Source organism: Camellia sinensis, chromosome 3 (genome assembly GCF_055761805.1).
Source record: "Camellia sinensis isolate YWXY chromosome 3, ASM5576180v1, whole genome shotgun sequence".
Lineage (NCBI taxonomy): Eukaryota > Viridiplantae > Streptophyta > Magnoliopsida > Ericales > Theaceae > Camellia > Camellia sinensis.
In genome coordinates, this window is record NC_138963.1 from 156,175,125 (window position 1) to 156,191,938 (window position 16,814).

General features: G+C 39.3%; 1 protein-coding gene and 1 pseudogene across 1 annotated transcript; one reads left to right on the forward strand and one right to left on the reverse strand.

Moving 5' to 3' along the window:
* The first annotated feature begins 11,278 nt into the window (after positions 1-11,278).
* Positions 11,279-12,511, forward strand: LOC145821952 (wall-associated receptor kinase 5 pseudogene; annotated as a pseudogene).
* Positions 12,512-13,289: 778 nt separating this feature from the next.
* Positions 13,290-14,270, reverse strand: LOC145821953 (uncharacterized). The gene has a single exon (XM_082918521.1). The coding sequence runs from the start codon at positions 14,268-14,270 to the stop codon at positions 13,290-13,292; it is 981 nt and encodes a 326-aa protein (XP_082774647.1).
* Between the last annotated feature and the right edge of the window lie 2,544 nt (positions 14,271-16,814).

Below are 16,814 nucleotides of genomic sequence, written 5' to 3' on the forward strand. Positions count from 1 at the left end.
CTCCTTTGAGGAGGTTCAGCAAAATCAGATATATATGTGATATATACACCACTCTCTCTCTATATCTCCCTCTCTTTCTTCATTTGTGTGTGTTAGAGGGCCTAAAAGGGTGTTTTGTTCTTAGTTTTGCACTAAGACACCTAGTATTACACCATACTTCGGTTTTGGAGGTGTTGAGAGTTTGTTCTTGGAGTTTTGAGTCAGTTTTGATCAGAAAAAGGGGGCAGGACTTGCTGTTCTTGAAGTGTTCTTCAAGGGTAAACACTTTTGCTTTATATTCTCCAATCTTGCACTAGCTTTTAACCCACTTTGCATGCTATTTTGAGCTTTGTGTATAACTGATAAAACTCTGATTTTTCATGCTTAAGATGTTTCATTAAGGTCTCTTTTGTGTTTGGGGTCGACCTCCTCCTCTTATGCCTTGTTTGGCCCCTTTTGTGCCTTCTTTGGTAGAGCTTTGAATACTTTTGTGCATTGGCCTTCTCACCACTGAAATCTAGGGGATTTTCAGTGGTGAGGAAGAGGTTTTGAAGTCTTGCATAGGGGAGGGACTCCCCTCTCCCTTTGTGTCTCATTTGTTCATGTTTTTGGCTCATAAGGGTAGCATGCATGCTTAGTTTTGTTTGGTCTTGTTTCAGAGGTTATTTAGAGTTTATTTAGCATGTTTTACCTCTGTCCTATGTTGGTTTGTTGACCCCTTGCATGCATAATATACTTGCCTTGTATTCCTCCATTTTGCCTAGAAATGAATCTTGCCTTTAGACCTCCATGCTTGCATGTTCTAGCTTGACTTCATGAAGCTTTTGGTCATATTTCATCATGCTTAAGGTCTGTAGGGTGCTGATTTGATCATGTTTGGTATAGCCTCTTTGCATTTTGGCTTGTGAGCCTTGAGTGTGTGAGTCATTAGCTCGCATTACCTAGGCTATTTCAGTGATTTGGAATCACTTATTACGCCATTTCAGTCCATGTTTTGTGCTTACATGCTTGCATTTATCACCCTTTCAATGCCTTGAAGAGTTGTGGACTTATGCTCCATGCTTGGGCCTTGGTGTATGCTTCTTTGTTCAAATCATTTAGAGGTCATCTAAGTGGGTTTTGGGGGTTATTTTGGCATATTATAACTCTGTTTTTCATCACATAATCCATGCCATGTTTGGTTGGGGTGGGTGTAGAGCAATGCTCCCTTTTGTGGCTTTGAATGCCCTTTGTTTTGGGCCCATTTCTTGGCATGTTTTGATCATGTTCTATGCATGCTTTAGTCTTGTTTTGGAGTGCCTTAGGACTGTTTTAAGCCATTTTGGTCCTTTGGGGTTTGGTTGACGTAGCCATGGTTTGGACCCCTTTGTTGGCTTCAAGTTTTGGTCATTATTGCATGCCTAACTTGCATAACATGGTTGATTTGGCATCATCCTCTATACATTTTTAGAGTTTAACATGTTGGTCTAATGTCCATGCTTATCATCTTTTGAGTGTTCTTGAAAGTTACCTTTTGTGCCTTAGCTTTAGGCCCATTGGTGTGCATGTTTGCATGAGCATTTGTCCATCATTTGCATCATCTTTGGCCACTGTTTATGGCAAGGCTGAGGTCTGCCCTTTGCAGTCTAAGTCCACCATTGCATGTTTTGACATGTTGCATTACTTTGGTTTCATGCTTGCATTGTCTCATCTTTGCACGTTTGCACGTTGTTTAGCTAGTCGCATTTCATATCCTAGCTTGCATGATAGATTGCATTGCATTGTATCTTGCATGCTTGGCACATTGCACTTGGCATGTTTGTTACCTTAGCCTCATGTTGCATATTTGACCCATGTTGCATACTTGAGTCACATTGCATACTTGCATTACATTTTGCTTGGTTCGGGGTGTCAAACCAAGCATGAGGAATAAGGGGCATTCGTACTTAAAGTGACGTAACACGCCTCAATCCTCGGTCGCCGATGTCCTTGATCTCAACATGATAGGGCGTGTAGCACTCATGTGTTTTGTTGCATTTATTCACATTGAAATGCATACTTGACTTCTTGGACCATCACCCATTGAAATGCGCGATTGGTGGTCCGAGGGTCGAGTACCAAACTCCCTTGAGCCCATAGCATGATAAGGAGAGTAGCCATGCACACATTGCTTTGAAAATTCCATACCATGCACTGTCTATCCTCTGCTACTGTCAAAACAGGGCTCTGCAGGAATAAATGGCCGGCCGACCACTTTTGGAACCGACCGACCATCAGTGTCCAGCCGGCGGTTCAATATTTGGTCAATAAGCATATTCCTTTGGCCGGTCGACTGTAATTATGGCCGGTGAGACTCCACAACACTCAGGGCGTGATTCAGAAGGACTCTGGAAGCTTTCATAAATTTCAGAGGAGCAAGGTAGTGTAAACAGAGACAATAGTGGCATGGTACCGGGTTTCCGGGCGAGGCGAATCGAGCATGCATCATCCCATCATTCCGAGGTGAGGCTGCGGCCATCTTCCTTCTGCACTTAATTCATTAATCAATTAGAAGTCCTGTAATGAATTAAGTAGTTAATCATTTATTTGGTTGTGTAATATTTATTCGGACCCTCTGAGCGAGGGCAATCGTGTAATAAGTGTGTGTGAGTGTGTGTATGTCTTCCGACCCCCACTTCTTTCTCCCTTTAATTTACCTGCTTTTAATGGTTAGTATTAGGGCATATTTAAATTAGCATACCTTATGCTATGCATGCGTGCATCTATACATTTGTCTTGCATGCACCGGGCTCGGCGCATCATACTAACTGCATGGTATTTTAATTACAAGTTGAATACGTGTTAGTTGTAGCATCATCATATGCCATCTTAGAATAGCCGAGCCTATTGTAGTTGCATCTTGTATGTGTTGCATTAGGGATCTTAACATGAACTAGGATCATGCATGTGATTATTAACTGGTTTCTGTTTTGGCTTGGAGTACTCGGTAAGCGTTTATGTTTTAGCATCCTTGCATGAGTGTAAGTGTTGCCATGATAGCATGCTTACCATGAGGCTATGTGCTTATGTGTTATAACTGCCTGAATGCCTGTGGGTGAAGGTTGGATTGCTTGAGTTGGAACGACTCGTTAAAATCCGTATTTTAGCCTACTTGCGAGTAGCAAATTTCAAACCATTTTCCGAACAAACGGATATGTAATGCTTTGTTCCAAATTAGGCGATCTAGTCTATACTTTTGTGTTGTGCGCATAGTAAGATTAGCTAATTAATCGGAATAAGAGCACATAATATTTTCAAAACTCGATATCATGGTTAGTAGAGGCAGATCTTTGATCGGGCGAGCGGGGGTGCTCACGAAGTGACCTTCCCCAATCGTACCCAAGTTCCCGAGCTGAGGCAACTTTGGTGATGACGGACACGTGGCCTTAGGCAAACGAGTCAGGGTTTCCTAAATTCCCCCAAAAAATAAATATTTAGGTGGCGACTTTGTATCTGGCAAAACAGTCCATGTTTGGCACTTCTTTACAAAAAATCTGTTTTCAAAAGCGATTTGTCGGATTTGGACTCTTTGGTTCAGATTTAGAACCGTGACAGTTCGAGTCCGAACTGTAGCGTGAGGCCCACGGGCGCGTCTACAAGTAGCAACATGATGAAACACACTGTCATCAATCCATTGACGGATAACACCAACGACTTTTCGATTGAGCCGCTTCTATTCATCATCTTTCATACTTTCAAGTTTGCCACTATCACCCTCAATAGGCCCATACAAATCTTTACAAAATAATATGTCCTCCATTTTAGTTTTCCAAGTTACCCAATTGCTTCCATTGAAGCTAGACATATGACCCACATTCCTCTCCATTGATTTACACAAATAAATAGACCAAAATAAACCGTAAGCTCTGATACCAGTTGTTAGGGAAAATTGATGATTCCCACAAGTAAATCAATCAATGGGAATAAAAATTAATGCGGAAAAATTTAATCAAAAGCAACACAAGAATTTTTACGTGGTTCCCTCAATGTGAGGTACGTCCACGGGATCAAAATCTGATTCTACTATCAACCAAATAAGTTTCCAATTGATTACAAACGAGACACAAATGGTCTCACAAACCACCCTTAGGTGAATTCCAAATAATCACAAATAAACAAAGAGGAAAGGCCTCACCAAATAGATGAACCAAAATCTTCAGAATCAGAGTTGTAGAAGACCCAAAATAATAAACCCAAATCAATCCACACGCTGTCGCTAAATCCAAAATAAACTTCCAAGCTTTAATTAGAATCAAAGCACAAAGCATGAAATCAACTATAGCATCTCGCACGGTCACCGAAGAGATTGACCAATGATCTATATTAGCAGCCACAACACTTTTCTCTTAGGAAAAACAATACCAAAAATATGTATTGTGAATTTAGGATTTTTTTATCAAAACCTTAGTTGTTTCCAAACTAAATTGATTTTTCACAAAATTAGATATAATATATAAAATATATTATCCCTAAACCAAACCAAATTAAAAAATTTTAATAAACCATTGGGTCCAACACTCCAATAAGGAGGTATACCCAACATAAGCTGGCCTGGACATCAGGTCATCAAAAAAAAAAAGAAAAAAAAAAAAAAGCATGTGTCAATTCAATTCATAGCCGATACAAACAGTTCACAATTGATGTTAATAGTTGACAATTTTAAAAAATTTATGACTGCATCACTTGGAATTCTCAATATTGCTATATTGTGATCAATAAAAATTCATATACGGATAACACTATTTAAGACTTTGAATCCAATTAATTGATATTTAGTAACTATTAAATATGAAATTAAAAACTCAAACTTGCTTGTTCTATGTTTCAGATTGTTAGGTTTTTATTCTTGGCAACCCCGTTTGACAAAACTCCTTTAAGTTGTACTTGTTTTCGCACTTTTTATTTCAGTGAGGCTATGAGTGTTTAGATGCGAATCCAACCCGAATTGTGCCTTGCAGAGAAGTTTGTGATATTAATACTTTCAAGATTGCCGCTTTGCGGATTATGACGGGGATCGAGCTGCCCGGTCAGCTCGCGGGGGTCTAGGGGGTAGCGCCCCTTGGCGAGTCCGGGGCAACGCCCCCGAAGCAAAATGAAAAATTACATTCGAAGTTGCCTGTCCGCCCTTGCTCGCTCGAGCGAAGGAGTTCTCGCTCGAGCGAAGGCTGCGTCTGGCAGAAAACCTGAGAAAGATGATTTTACGCTCGAGCGCAGGTTATTTGGCTCGAGCGAAGCCACTTATGGAAAACACGCGTTTTTGGTTCCTCGCTTGAGCGAGAGAGTCTTTGCTCGAGCGAGCATCGCGATTCAGATTTCTATAAGTACGTGATTCAGTCAGATTTTAGTATTACTGCTCCAGATCTTCTTCTTGGATATTAAGGTTTATCTCTGGAGATATTTTGCTAGTTTTCTTTGGTTTTGATTGAGTATTCAACTCATGGTTTTAGAAGTTTACATCAAAGGATTGTTTGTTTAATTCTATACGAAAGAGAGAGCTGTTCTTCGGTGGATTCTGAAGAATACGAGCCTGAAGCTTTGGTGGATTCTGGAGTGGCTCATCGTCAAGACAATTCCGAGGTGAAGACAAGGTTGGAAGAGACACATAGAGGTTGGTTCAATTCGGGCGTGGATTCGCTAGGTAATTGAGAGTATACCTATGTAATTTCTTTATATCTTCTTAGTGGATTGTTTTGTGGCTATTGCCCGTGGTTTTTTTTTATCACAATTGGAGGTGTCCAATTGTGATTTTTTCACGTAAAATCGTTGTGCCGATTTTTCTTGATTGTTTGATTGGGATTATTTTTTACTGGTTAAAATTGATACATAATCACAAATCAACATCTAGGGGATTTCTAGATTTTTCAATTGGTGTCAGAGCGGGTTGCTCGTTTGTTTTTTAAAACTTTTGAGCGAGATCTTGTTTGATTTGTGACAATGGATTCAATTCGTGAGGGAAATTCTATGGTTCGACCACCCCTACTTGACGGATCCAATTATTCTTTTTGGAAAGCTCGGATGAGATCATTTTTGAAATCTATAGATGAAAAAGTTTGGCAATCTGTCATGAATGGGTGGACCGAACCAACAATTACCGTTGATGTAGTAACTTTCCCCAAACCAATTGATAAGTGAGACACAATTGATTACCAAAATAGTAGCTGGAATAGTAAAACTATCAATTCTCTCTTTTACGCTGTCACACCTGAAGAGTTTAGTCGTATTTGCAATTGTGAAGTCGCAAAAGAGGCTTGGGATATCTTACAAACTATTCATGAGGGCACTCCTTCTGTTAAACGCTCAAAACTTCAAAGGCTCACGTCTAGTTTCGAAAACCTTTCAATGAAAGATAGTGAGACCTTTGATGAATTTTATGTGAAGTTGAGTGACATTGTAAATTCCAGCTTCAATTTAGGTGAAAAAATACCAGAATTCAAAGTTGTGGGAAAAATTTTGAGATCCTTGCCCGATCGGTTCCAACCAAAAGTTACGGCTATTGAGGAGGCTCAAGATGTTGACAACCTCAAGCTGGATCACTTGGTTAGAAATCTCCAAACTTATGAAGCACATAGGAATTTCAAAAAGAAACAAAAATATGCTATTGCTTTTAGTAGTGCTCATAGAGTTGGAAAGGATTCTGATGAGGATTGTGAAATAGATTCCAAGATTACGGCTGCTTTTGTTAAACAATTTAAAAAATCTTTTTTGAAAAAGAATTCGAATCTTTTGGAATCTACTCATACTCATAAATCTAAAGGCAAAGATAAACTCAAAATTAATTCTATAGCCAAGAAGGAGAAAGGAAAGATACAAGGGAACTCTGAAAGAGTCCAATGCCATGAATGCCAAGGATTTGGCCACTTTGCTTCAGAATGCCCCACTCTTTTGAGGAAGAAGAAAGCCTTCGCCATCACTTGGGATGATGAATCAGAATCTGATGAAGATGAAAGTGACAATGAAAATCAAGGCGAAGAGGGACATAAACAATTCCTTGCTTTCATGACGGCTTCCAAAACTGAAGGACAGAGTATCCGAAGAGCCCGGTTGAGAATGCCACTGATGATGAATCCTCGGGAAGTGATGATAAAGAACTTGAGCAAGCTTATGAAAAGTTGTATAAGGAATCTCTTAAGTTATCCAAATTGAATGACAAACTCACTATAAAACTCAAAGCATGTGAAAATGAGAATGTCAAACTAAAGGAGGAAATTTCCAAGGCTAGGATTGATGCCATCAAGATAGCTAATGATCGACAAGCTCTTTGTGCAAAACTCTTGACTTGTGAGATAGAGAGAAAGGAGCTACAACAATCTATGCAACATATGAAGAAAAAATTGAAACTCTCGAGATGTGTCAAGTTGCTTTGGAAGAACTAATGATCAAGAAAGAGGAAGAACTCAAGTGTGCTATGGCTACCATTGGTCTTTGGAACAGGGGATCAAAGACTTTGGACAATATCATTGGGTCTCAACAAATTTGTTCTGACAAGAGTGGCATTGGCTTTGGTGATAACAAAGAGAAAAAACAGAGTGCATTTACATCTCATGATACAAGAACTCAAGGGCAAGGAGAGCACAAGGTTCAACGAGAGGAAAGACTTCTCAATCTTCCTAAAGTTGGTAAGGTCAAAGAAAAGAAGGTATACCCTGTACACCCTGTTTTTATTTGTCATCATTGTGGTATGCATGGTCATATTCGCCCTTATTGTTATAAGTTGCATAGGAGAGTGTCTCAAAGAGATGGAAGAAATTTCAACATCTCGTGGGGTAAGAGACACTTCATTGGTTGTAATAAGGTTAAGGGTCATATTAGACCTCATTATTTTGATTTGCTTGAGACCAATCGTGAACAGAGGTTTTGTTTATCTAGTCCTAGGAATAGGAAGTTGGAAACCAAGTCGAGACGGGTTCTCATTGAAAGCAAAGGGAACCACAACATCAAGACACCACCTAAGAACCGCAATGCTCACAACTTTGTTCACACTAAAGCGGTGTGGGTAAGAAAAATTGACTTTTGTTAAGTTGTTTATTCGATTTTTTGTGTTTTTTTTTTGGGGTCATTTAATGCGTGGTATCATTTAGTTTGTTCTTATTCATTTTTGTCTTACTCTTGTTTAGAAAAAGAAAAAAAATCAAAAAAAATGAAAAAAGATTTTCTTAGTATGGTTTTGCAAGCTTGAAATTTTTGAGTGGTCCTTGGTGCATATTGGAATTGATGAGAATATCCATTACATGTTAATATGTGTGTACTTTTTGTGGTCATTACTCATTTTGGAGTGTGTGTTCTTTGATTAGTATGTCTCATTCTGTACACACTCTTGGATTAGCAAATTTTGGAGTCTTCTGCCTTAGTGATCATTTTTTTCTATGGACTTCTGGCATTGTATCTTTTGCTTTTCTAGAGGAATTGACATATACTAGCATATCATGGGTGATGTTGAGTCTCTTAACCACCTTCCATCTTTTTGCATCTCAACGGCTTTCCTCTTTGTTCTTTGTAGTCTAGGCATGAGGAAAATGCTACCTCAGAGTCACCAACCAGGCCATCCTTATTATATCCATGCTTCTCTGGTTCGGTTTCCATACTCTTGAGCGTGTCAGCTGCCAATGAGTGTGCAAAAGAAAGAAAAAATGTGCAAAAGAAAGAAACAAAAAAAAGATGTGCAAAAGAAAGAAACAAAAAAAAGATGTGCAAAAGAAAGAAAAGAAAAATATGTGAAAAAAAAGAAAAAAAAATAAATGATTCATTGATTGAGGGGGAGCCTCCGCTTTTACTCACCAAATACCCCTCGATTCCTAGTGGTTTGACTTACCGTAGTTGTGCTTAGATTCTCTTGTCAGAGGTCCAGCTATCAGATCACTACTAGGATTTGAATCTTGTGTTTGTCAAACTCCAAGAGTCACACACACACTTTTATCATGGGAACTATGCTTTTCACATAATGCATCACTTTCTTTTATGAGGAATCTTCTAGAGGCAGTGCACATTGTGTGTTAAAGTAATTGTGCTTCTTGGATATTCTTGTGTGTTTTAAAGTACTAATATGAAATTCCTTGCTTGCTCCACCTTATTATTTTTGTTGTTTGCTTTTTGTTCACTATTTTCAGTGTTTGTGGTTGCTTTTAGTGAGGGGGAGTTTGGTTTATCACTGCAAGAGTTTGTTAGCATGAACACTTTGATCATCATGTCATTGCTTGTGTGGTTTCTGATCTTGGTTTAGTTGATTCAGCTTCCTTTGTCAATTCATGACAAAAAGGGGGAGTGATGTTGTCCGGTTCATGTGTCCTAGGATTTCATGTATTCATGTCTTAGGATTTCAAGTTTTCATGCCATGGGTCGGTCGGGTGCATATGTCCTAGTTTTCATCTATTCATGCTACATGTTTTTAAAATCTCCAAGTCGTATTTATTCTTGTTTTCTATCTCATGCTTCAAGATAATCTTGGCATATGTTTATTTTTTTTTTTCATATACTCTTGTGGGACTAATAGTTGTTTTGGAGATTGTGGTACTAATAACTGTTTTGCAGATCATGACCTTGAGAAAGAAGTTGGCTTTTGTTAGCTGTAATGGGTTGGGGTGATTAGGATTTTATTTGTTAGGTGTGTTTTGTCACGGCATTGCCAAAGGGGGAGATTGTTAAGTTCTTATTCTTGGCAACCCCGTTTGACAAAACTCCTTTAAGTTGTATTTGTTTTCGCACTTTTTATTTCAGTGAGGCTATGAGTGTTTAGATGCGAATCCAACTCGAATTGTGCCTTGCAGAGAAGTTTGTGATGTTAATACTTTCAAGATTGCCACTTCGCTAATTATGACGAGGATAGAGCTGTTTAGTCAGTTCGCGGGGGTCCAGGGGGCAGCGTCCCTTGGCCGATCCAGGGCAGCGCCATGGTGGGGTCGAGGGGCAGCGCCCCTGAAGCAAAATGCAAAATTGCATTCGAAGTTGTATGTCCGCCCTTGCTCGCTCGAGCGAAGGAGTTCTCGCTTGAGTGAAGGTTGCGTCTGGTAGAAAACCTGAGAAAGATGATTTTACGCTCGAGCGCAGGTTGTTTGGCTCGAGCGAAACCACTTATGGAAAACACGCGTTTGTGGTTCCTCACTCAAGCGAGAGAGTCTTCGCTCAAGCGAGCATCGCGATTCAGATTTCTATAAGTACGTGATTCAGTCAGATTTTAGTATTACTGCTCCAGATCTTCTTCTTGGATATTAAGGTTTATCTCTTGAGATATTTTGCTAGTTTTCTTTGATGTTTTGATTGAGTATTCAACTCATGGTTTAAGAAGTTTACATCAAATGATTGTTTGTTTAATTCTATACGAAAGAGAGAGCTGTTCTTCGGTGGATTCTGAAGAATACGAGCCTGAAGCTTTGGTGGATTCTGGAGTGGCTCATCGTCAAGACAATTCCGAGGTGAAAACGGGGTTGGAAGAGATGCATAGAGGTTGGTTCAATTCGGGCATGGATTCGCTAGGTAATTGAGAGTATACCTGTATAATTTCTTTATATCTTCTTAGTGGATTGTTTTGTGGCTGTTGCCCGTGGTTTTTTTTATCACAATTGGAAGTGTCCAATTGTGGTTTTTCCACGTAAAATCGTTGTGTCGATTTGTCTTGATTGTTTGATTGAGATTGTTATTTACTGCTTAAAATTGATACATAATCACAAATCAACATCTAGGGAATTTCTAGATTTTTCACAGATATTGACGAGTGCAATATTTTTAAGCCCTTGCAGCATGACATGCATCAATTTAATAGGAAAATACAATTGCTCTTGTCCAGACGGCATGAAAAATGGAGCAGGTTGCAATCCAATTCCTGTTCCTGACCACAGGCTTCCATTGATTAACATTGCACTAGGTAGGTACACTGTACACCCCTGAGCATGGTATTAACCATAAAATTGTCAACTACTTAAATTTTCATCAGTATTCAACTGATCAATGCTTGTGATTTTGAATCTATCTCTAGTTTAGAGTACATAGTCTGCCACTTATTGATGCACAGATTAGAAACAATTTGAACATGATATATCTCTAGTTTCCTTGTATTCTTTCTTGATTACACTTTACCCCCTCAATTTAAATTTATCCTAATACGCTTTATTTTCTGGGTTTGTAACTTTTACTTTGAAACTTGAATTTTGGATATTGACATTTTCTTTTCCGTGTGAATCCTTGCAAGCATACGCATAAGCAGATCAATGCTACTTGTCTGTTGCTCATGGCTATATTTGGTATTTAGGCAAAGGAAGATCATCGATCTTAGAGAGAAATTTTTTCAACAATGTTGCAACAACGTTCCAAATGTGAAGGATCAGTTCTGTCGGCTAAAATCGTTACTGCAGATGATCTCAAGAAGGCAACAAACAACCACCACGAAAGTAGAGTCTTAGGTCAAGGAAGCCAAGGAACAGTATACAAAGGAATATTATCAGATAACACTATAGTTGCCATTAAGAAGTCCAAAGTAGCTGATCAGAGCCAGACCCGAATTGAGCAATTCATCAATGAAGTCATAATTCTCTCTCAAGTCAACCATACGAATGTTGTGAAGCTTCTAGGGTGTTGTTTGGAGACACAAGTTCCTTTACTCGTCTACAAATTTATTACTGATGGAACTCTTTATGACCACATACACGCTGTAGGCCACAACACGTCTTCAATAACATGGGAGAATCGTTTAAGTATAGCAATGAAATCTGCAACAGTCCTTTCATATTTCCACCCTGCTGTTAGTACTCCTATCATTCATAGAGATGTTAAGTCCACTAACACACTCTTAGATGACAATTACACTGCTAAAGTATCTGATTTTGGAGCTTCAAGATTGATTCCCATAGACCAATCTCAGTTAACCACATTTGCTCAAGGGAGACTTGGTTACTTGGATCCAGAGTACTTCCACACAAGTCAATTGTCTGAAAAGAGTGATGTTTATGGCTATGGGGCTGTCCTTACGCAGCTACTAACCGGCAAGAAGGCGCTTTCCTTTGACAGGCCTGAAGTAGAAAGAAATTTACCTATTTTGTTTCCTCAATGAAAGAAGATCACTCATTTGAAATTGTTGACGAACAAGTAATGAATGAAGCGAAGGCTGACCAGCTAAAGGAAGTTTCTATTTTAGCAAAGAGATGCTTAAGAGTGAAAGGCAACGAAAGGCAAACTATGAAGGAAGTGGCAATGGAGCTAGAGGGATTAAGAATGATGGAGAAACATCCATGGGTTGATGATAACAAAAACTTAGAAGAGACTGAATATTTGCTTGGAGACCAACTCTCAGATACTTACGGTGGTGGCACTAGTATGAGCAATTCAAGAACTTGACAGTTGACAAACCATACCGTTTCACCATTTGATGATGGACGCTAAGGTGTTAGTTAGGCTGGTCTACATTAGATGTTCTGTCGTAATGTTTTCATTTTAGCTTTGTTAAATAATTATTGTGAACTGTTTTGAATCCTCTGATTATATATGTCGAGGTTTAAATAATAATTCATCCGAAATACATACATGTAGTCTCTTGTTCTATGTATACTGAGTAATCATCAGTCATTCCTCTGCATATGAATGATTTTTATTATGTCAAAATTTCTTTAAAGGGTGTACAATATATGGTAAACTTGGTAATTCTGCGAAATAACTATCCTCAAAAGGTGGGAGAGCTAATAATAAAACAACATGGAATTCGTGTTGTCATTAGAATTGCTCTCAAGACTCGTTTAATTTGGTCTATACAAGACAGACACACATATCCATCCAAACCAAACCCAACTGGATTCCAAACTCAAAACTTTTTTTTTTTTATCAGCAAAAAAGACTTTATTGATGGAAAGGGAAATTTACATCAATAAAGAGGAGCTTGGAGCTATAACAAGCTCCAACCTCCTAGTTGGTGAGAAACCAACGCGCAAAACAAAGCAAAAAACCAGAAAAATAAATCAGACAGATCAGTCAGCCCTTCCAAGAAGTGGAAAATAGCAGCCAAGACTAAGGGACAACAGACACAGAGCAAGCAGAGCAGCTAGGAGATAACTGCTGCAAAGCACCCAGCAGAACCAGTAGTGCACAATTCTAATTATATGCCCTCCAAAACCAACAGTGCACAATTCAAACAAATAGCCAGCAGAGGTCCATATAGAATACAACTGTAAGCAAGCCGAAACATACTTCACTGTACCGAAACACACCAGCAGAACAAGCAAACTTCACTGTACCGAGCAGCATACAGATCAGAGACAGAGCAAGACTGGCTTTGAGGCAGTACTGCTGCAAACCAAAAGAAAAACTCCCGACCTTCAGCCTACTCCTCTCCGACAGAACTTGATTTGTTGAAAGTTATACAAAAACTCATTGACTGAAAAGGGCAGCTTCACATCAGCCGCTCGAATCCACATAGCAGTCCTAGTTTTGATTAAATCACACAGACCTAACAGATCAGGTTGCACCTCAGAAAACAACACCTCATTCCTGTGTTTCCAAATAGACCACAAGGTAGTAATAGGTATCACATTCCATACGTTTCTCTCAAAGCTATTGCCTGAAAAACCAGCCCAAAACTGTAAAACTCCATCCACTGTTGCTGGCATGACCCACTGAGATCCCCACCATAAAAATATATCAGCCCACACCCGCCAAACAAAGGGACACCACAACAAAACATGATTAACCGACTCCGCTTCAGCTTTGCAAAACACACATTGAGTATTAGCAGCAGCCGGGATGACACCAATCCGTTGTAGGTAAGAGGACGTTTTTAACCTTTGACGCCAAGCTAACCACACGAAAGCTTTTGCTCTAGGGATAGAGACATTCTGCCAAATCATCTTAGAGATTGTACCAAAATCTATAGATTGTAGGCTGTGTTCACACCACCTATAGACAGATGATACACTGAAACACCCCGATTTTTCAGCCCCCCAACATAACACATCAACCTTATCAACTCTTAACGCCGGAGTGTTATTTACCAGATTGACCAAACGAACCACCTCTTCCTTTTCCCAATCTCGGAGCATTCTATTGAAGCTTACCTCCCAGTCATGTAAGCTCCTTCTTAGTTCAACCACCTGTTTAATTGTTTTCAACTTATCAGGAGAGATACAATATAATCGAGGAAACTCATCCTTTAAACATCTAACAGTAGCCCACTTATCCTCCCAAAACAAAGTTCTAACCCCATTGCCCACCATTATGCAAGTATTCCTGACAAAGAAACTGTGCAAAGCAGGGGTGGAAGTTGCCACCGAGGGAATATCCTTCCATAACCGGGAGTGCATCTGGGTGGTTTCCGTAGTTGGATACCACTTGCTACCTTGGATGTTATATTTCCCACATAAAACTCTCTTCCACAACAACTTTTCATCACCACCAAACCTCCACCACCACTTAAGTAGCAAGCATGCGTTCACATCCCTAAGACTCTTGATGCCTAGCCCTCATTTAATAACACTTTTAGTAACTTCAGACCATTTAACCATGTGAATCTTGCTCTTAATGACGGATCCACCCCATAGAAAAGCAGCTTGAATTTTGTCTAGCTCTTTAGCGACTCCTTCAGGCATCTTAAATAAAGAGAGATAATATACCGGGAGGCTAGATAAAACTGCTTTGATAAGAGTTAGTCTCCCTGCAAGAGATAGAAACCTTCTTTTCCAACTGGCCAGTTTGACTTTGACTCGATCCACAACAGGCTTCCAGGTCTTTAACCTTCCTGGATTGGCCCCAAGAGGCATCCCAAGATACTTAAATGGAAGCTTTTGACACTTACAATTTAGCCTACCGGCGATTTCCTCCAACCAGACATCTTTAACTCCAATGCCAGAAATCACACTCTTATGATAATTGATCCGGAGCCCAGACATCACTTCAAAGCATCTAAGAATCCTCTTAATATTCACCACTGCCTCCCATTCTGCCTCACAAAATATAATAGAATCATCCGCAAATTGAAGATGGGACACTGACACCTCGCTCGCCCCAAGAACAGCACCCTTGAATAGATTTAACTCCCTAGCCCTAGTCAACAAGATGTTAAGGCCCTCAGCTACCATATTAAAAAGGAAAGGGGAGAGAGGATCCCCTTGTCTAAGGCCTCGAGATGGGCTAAACTCCGATGTGGGGGAACCATTCACAAGAACTGAGACTCGAGTATTCGATATACACTCCTGCACCCAAGTCAGCCATTTTTCTCCAAAGCCAAAATTCTTCATCATAGATAGCAGAAAGGACCAATTAACTGAGTCATAAGCCTTTTGGAAATCAAGTTTCAGTATAATACCACGCTTTTTGGTCTTCTTCCACCAGTCAACAATTTCATTGGCAATTAAGATCCCATCTAGGATACTTCTACCACCCACAAACGCTGGCTGTTCTTCACTAATAATTCTAGGCATCACCATCTTTAACCGGTTAGCCAAAACCTTAGAGAGAATCTTGTAGACAGACCCGATTAAACTGATCGGTCGGTAATCCCCAAGACTAATAGGATTGTCCTTTTTAGGCACTAAAGTAATGAAAGAACTGTTAATCCCACCCACCAATTTCCCATACCGATGAAAGTCCTGCATAAACTGGATTACCTCTTTCTTTACAACCTTCCAACATTTCTGAAAAAACAACATATTAAATCCATCCGGCCCCGGAGCTTTATTACCGTCACAACTTCTCACTGCTGCCCAAATTTCAGCTTCAGAAAATTCGGCCTCAATGTGTTCCACTGCTGCTATGTTACCAATAGACTTAAAACTTCCCACCAATTTTGGCCTTGAACTCCACACTTCCATGAAATGCGCTTTGAAAAATTGGAACACTTCATGCTTAACTCGGACTGGTTCATCATAGACAATTCCATCAAATTTCAAAGAGCCAATTACATTTCTATTCTGTCTGCAGCTTGCCATAACATGAAAAAATCTGGTATTTTTATCCCCTTTCAGCGCCCAATTTTGCCTTGATTTTTGAAGCCAAATCCATTCTTACATTTTACTTAATTTCCACACCTCGTCTCTAATTTCCCTTCTACTCGACTCCTCCCCATTAGATAGCTCTCTAGTTTCAGTTAACAAATCAAATTCATGTAATTTCTCCTCTGCACGATGTAACTTCACAGATATTGCTCCAAACTCTTCACTGTTCCATCGCTTCAAAACTTGTTTAATCAGCTGGAGTTTTTTGAGCATCACAAAACCACCCCACCCAGTAATCTGTGACTCTTCCCAGGCCTCCCTTACCACTTTAGAGAATGAAGGATGAAGAAGCCAGGCATTTAAAAATCTGAATGGTATAGGACCCCAATCCCTTTCATCCTCCAAAAGTAAAATTGGGCAATGGTCAGAAACAATTTTAGGCAATCCCCACAGTTTGATATTGAAGCTTTCCAAACTCAAGACTTTGACTATACATATCAATAGTTTTCCATCAAATGAATCAGTCAGGCTATTGTAGCTGCAATGAAAGGACCAATCCTAATAGTAGTTTAATTTTATTTTATTTTCATAAAATAAAAGAGGGTAAAATCACACTATTCATCTTTATAATTTTTGTAAAATTTCACTTTAGTTTTCTTAATTTCAATTTTAACAATTTAAGTTTCATATTTTCATTTTTGTTCCAATATGATCCCTCCATTTGTTGTTGCTATTTTTAATAGAAAAAACCAATATGTGCAACTCACATGTACATTTTAGCAAATTCCTGCTCACAAATTAAGAAAGTTCTAGGTGAATGTCATGCAGATCAGAAGGAAAATATTGTGAAGCTCAAAGAAAAGTGGCTTTCTTGTGAAGGAACTAGGAAGTAACTTGCGAAAATTAGTTGACGCT

Excerpts from the sequence above, each read along its gene's own strand:
- LOC145821953 (XM_082918521.1), bottom strand. The coding sequence starts at position 14,270 with ATGCACTCCCGGTTATGGAAGGATATTCCCTCGGTGGCAACTTCCACC.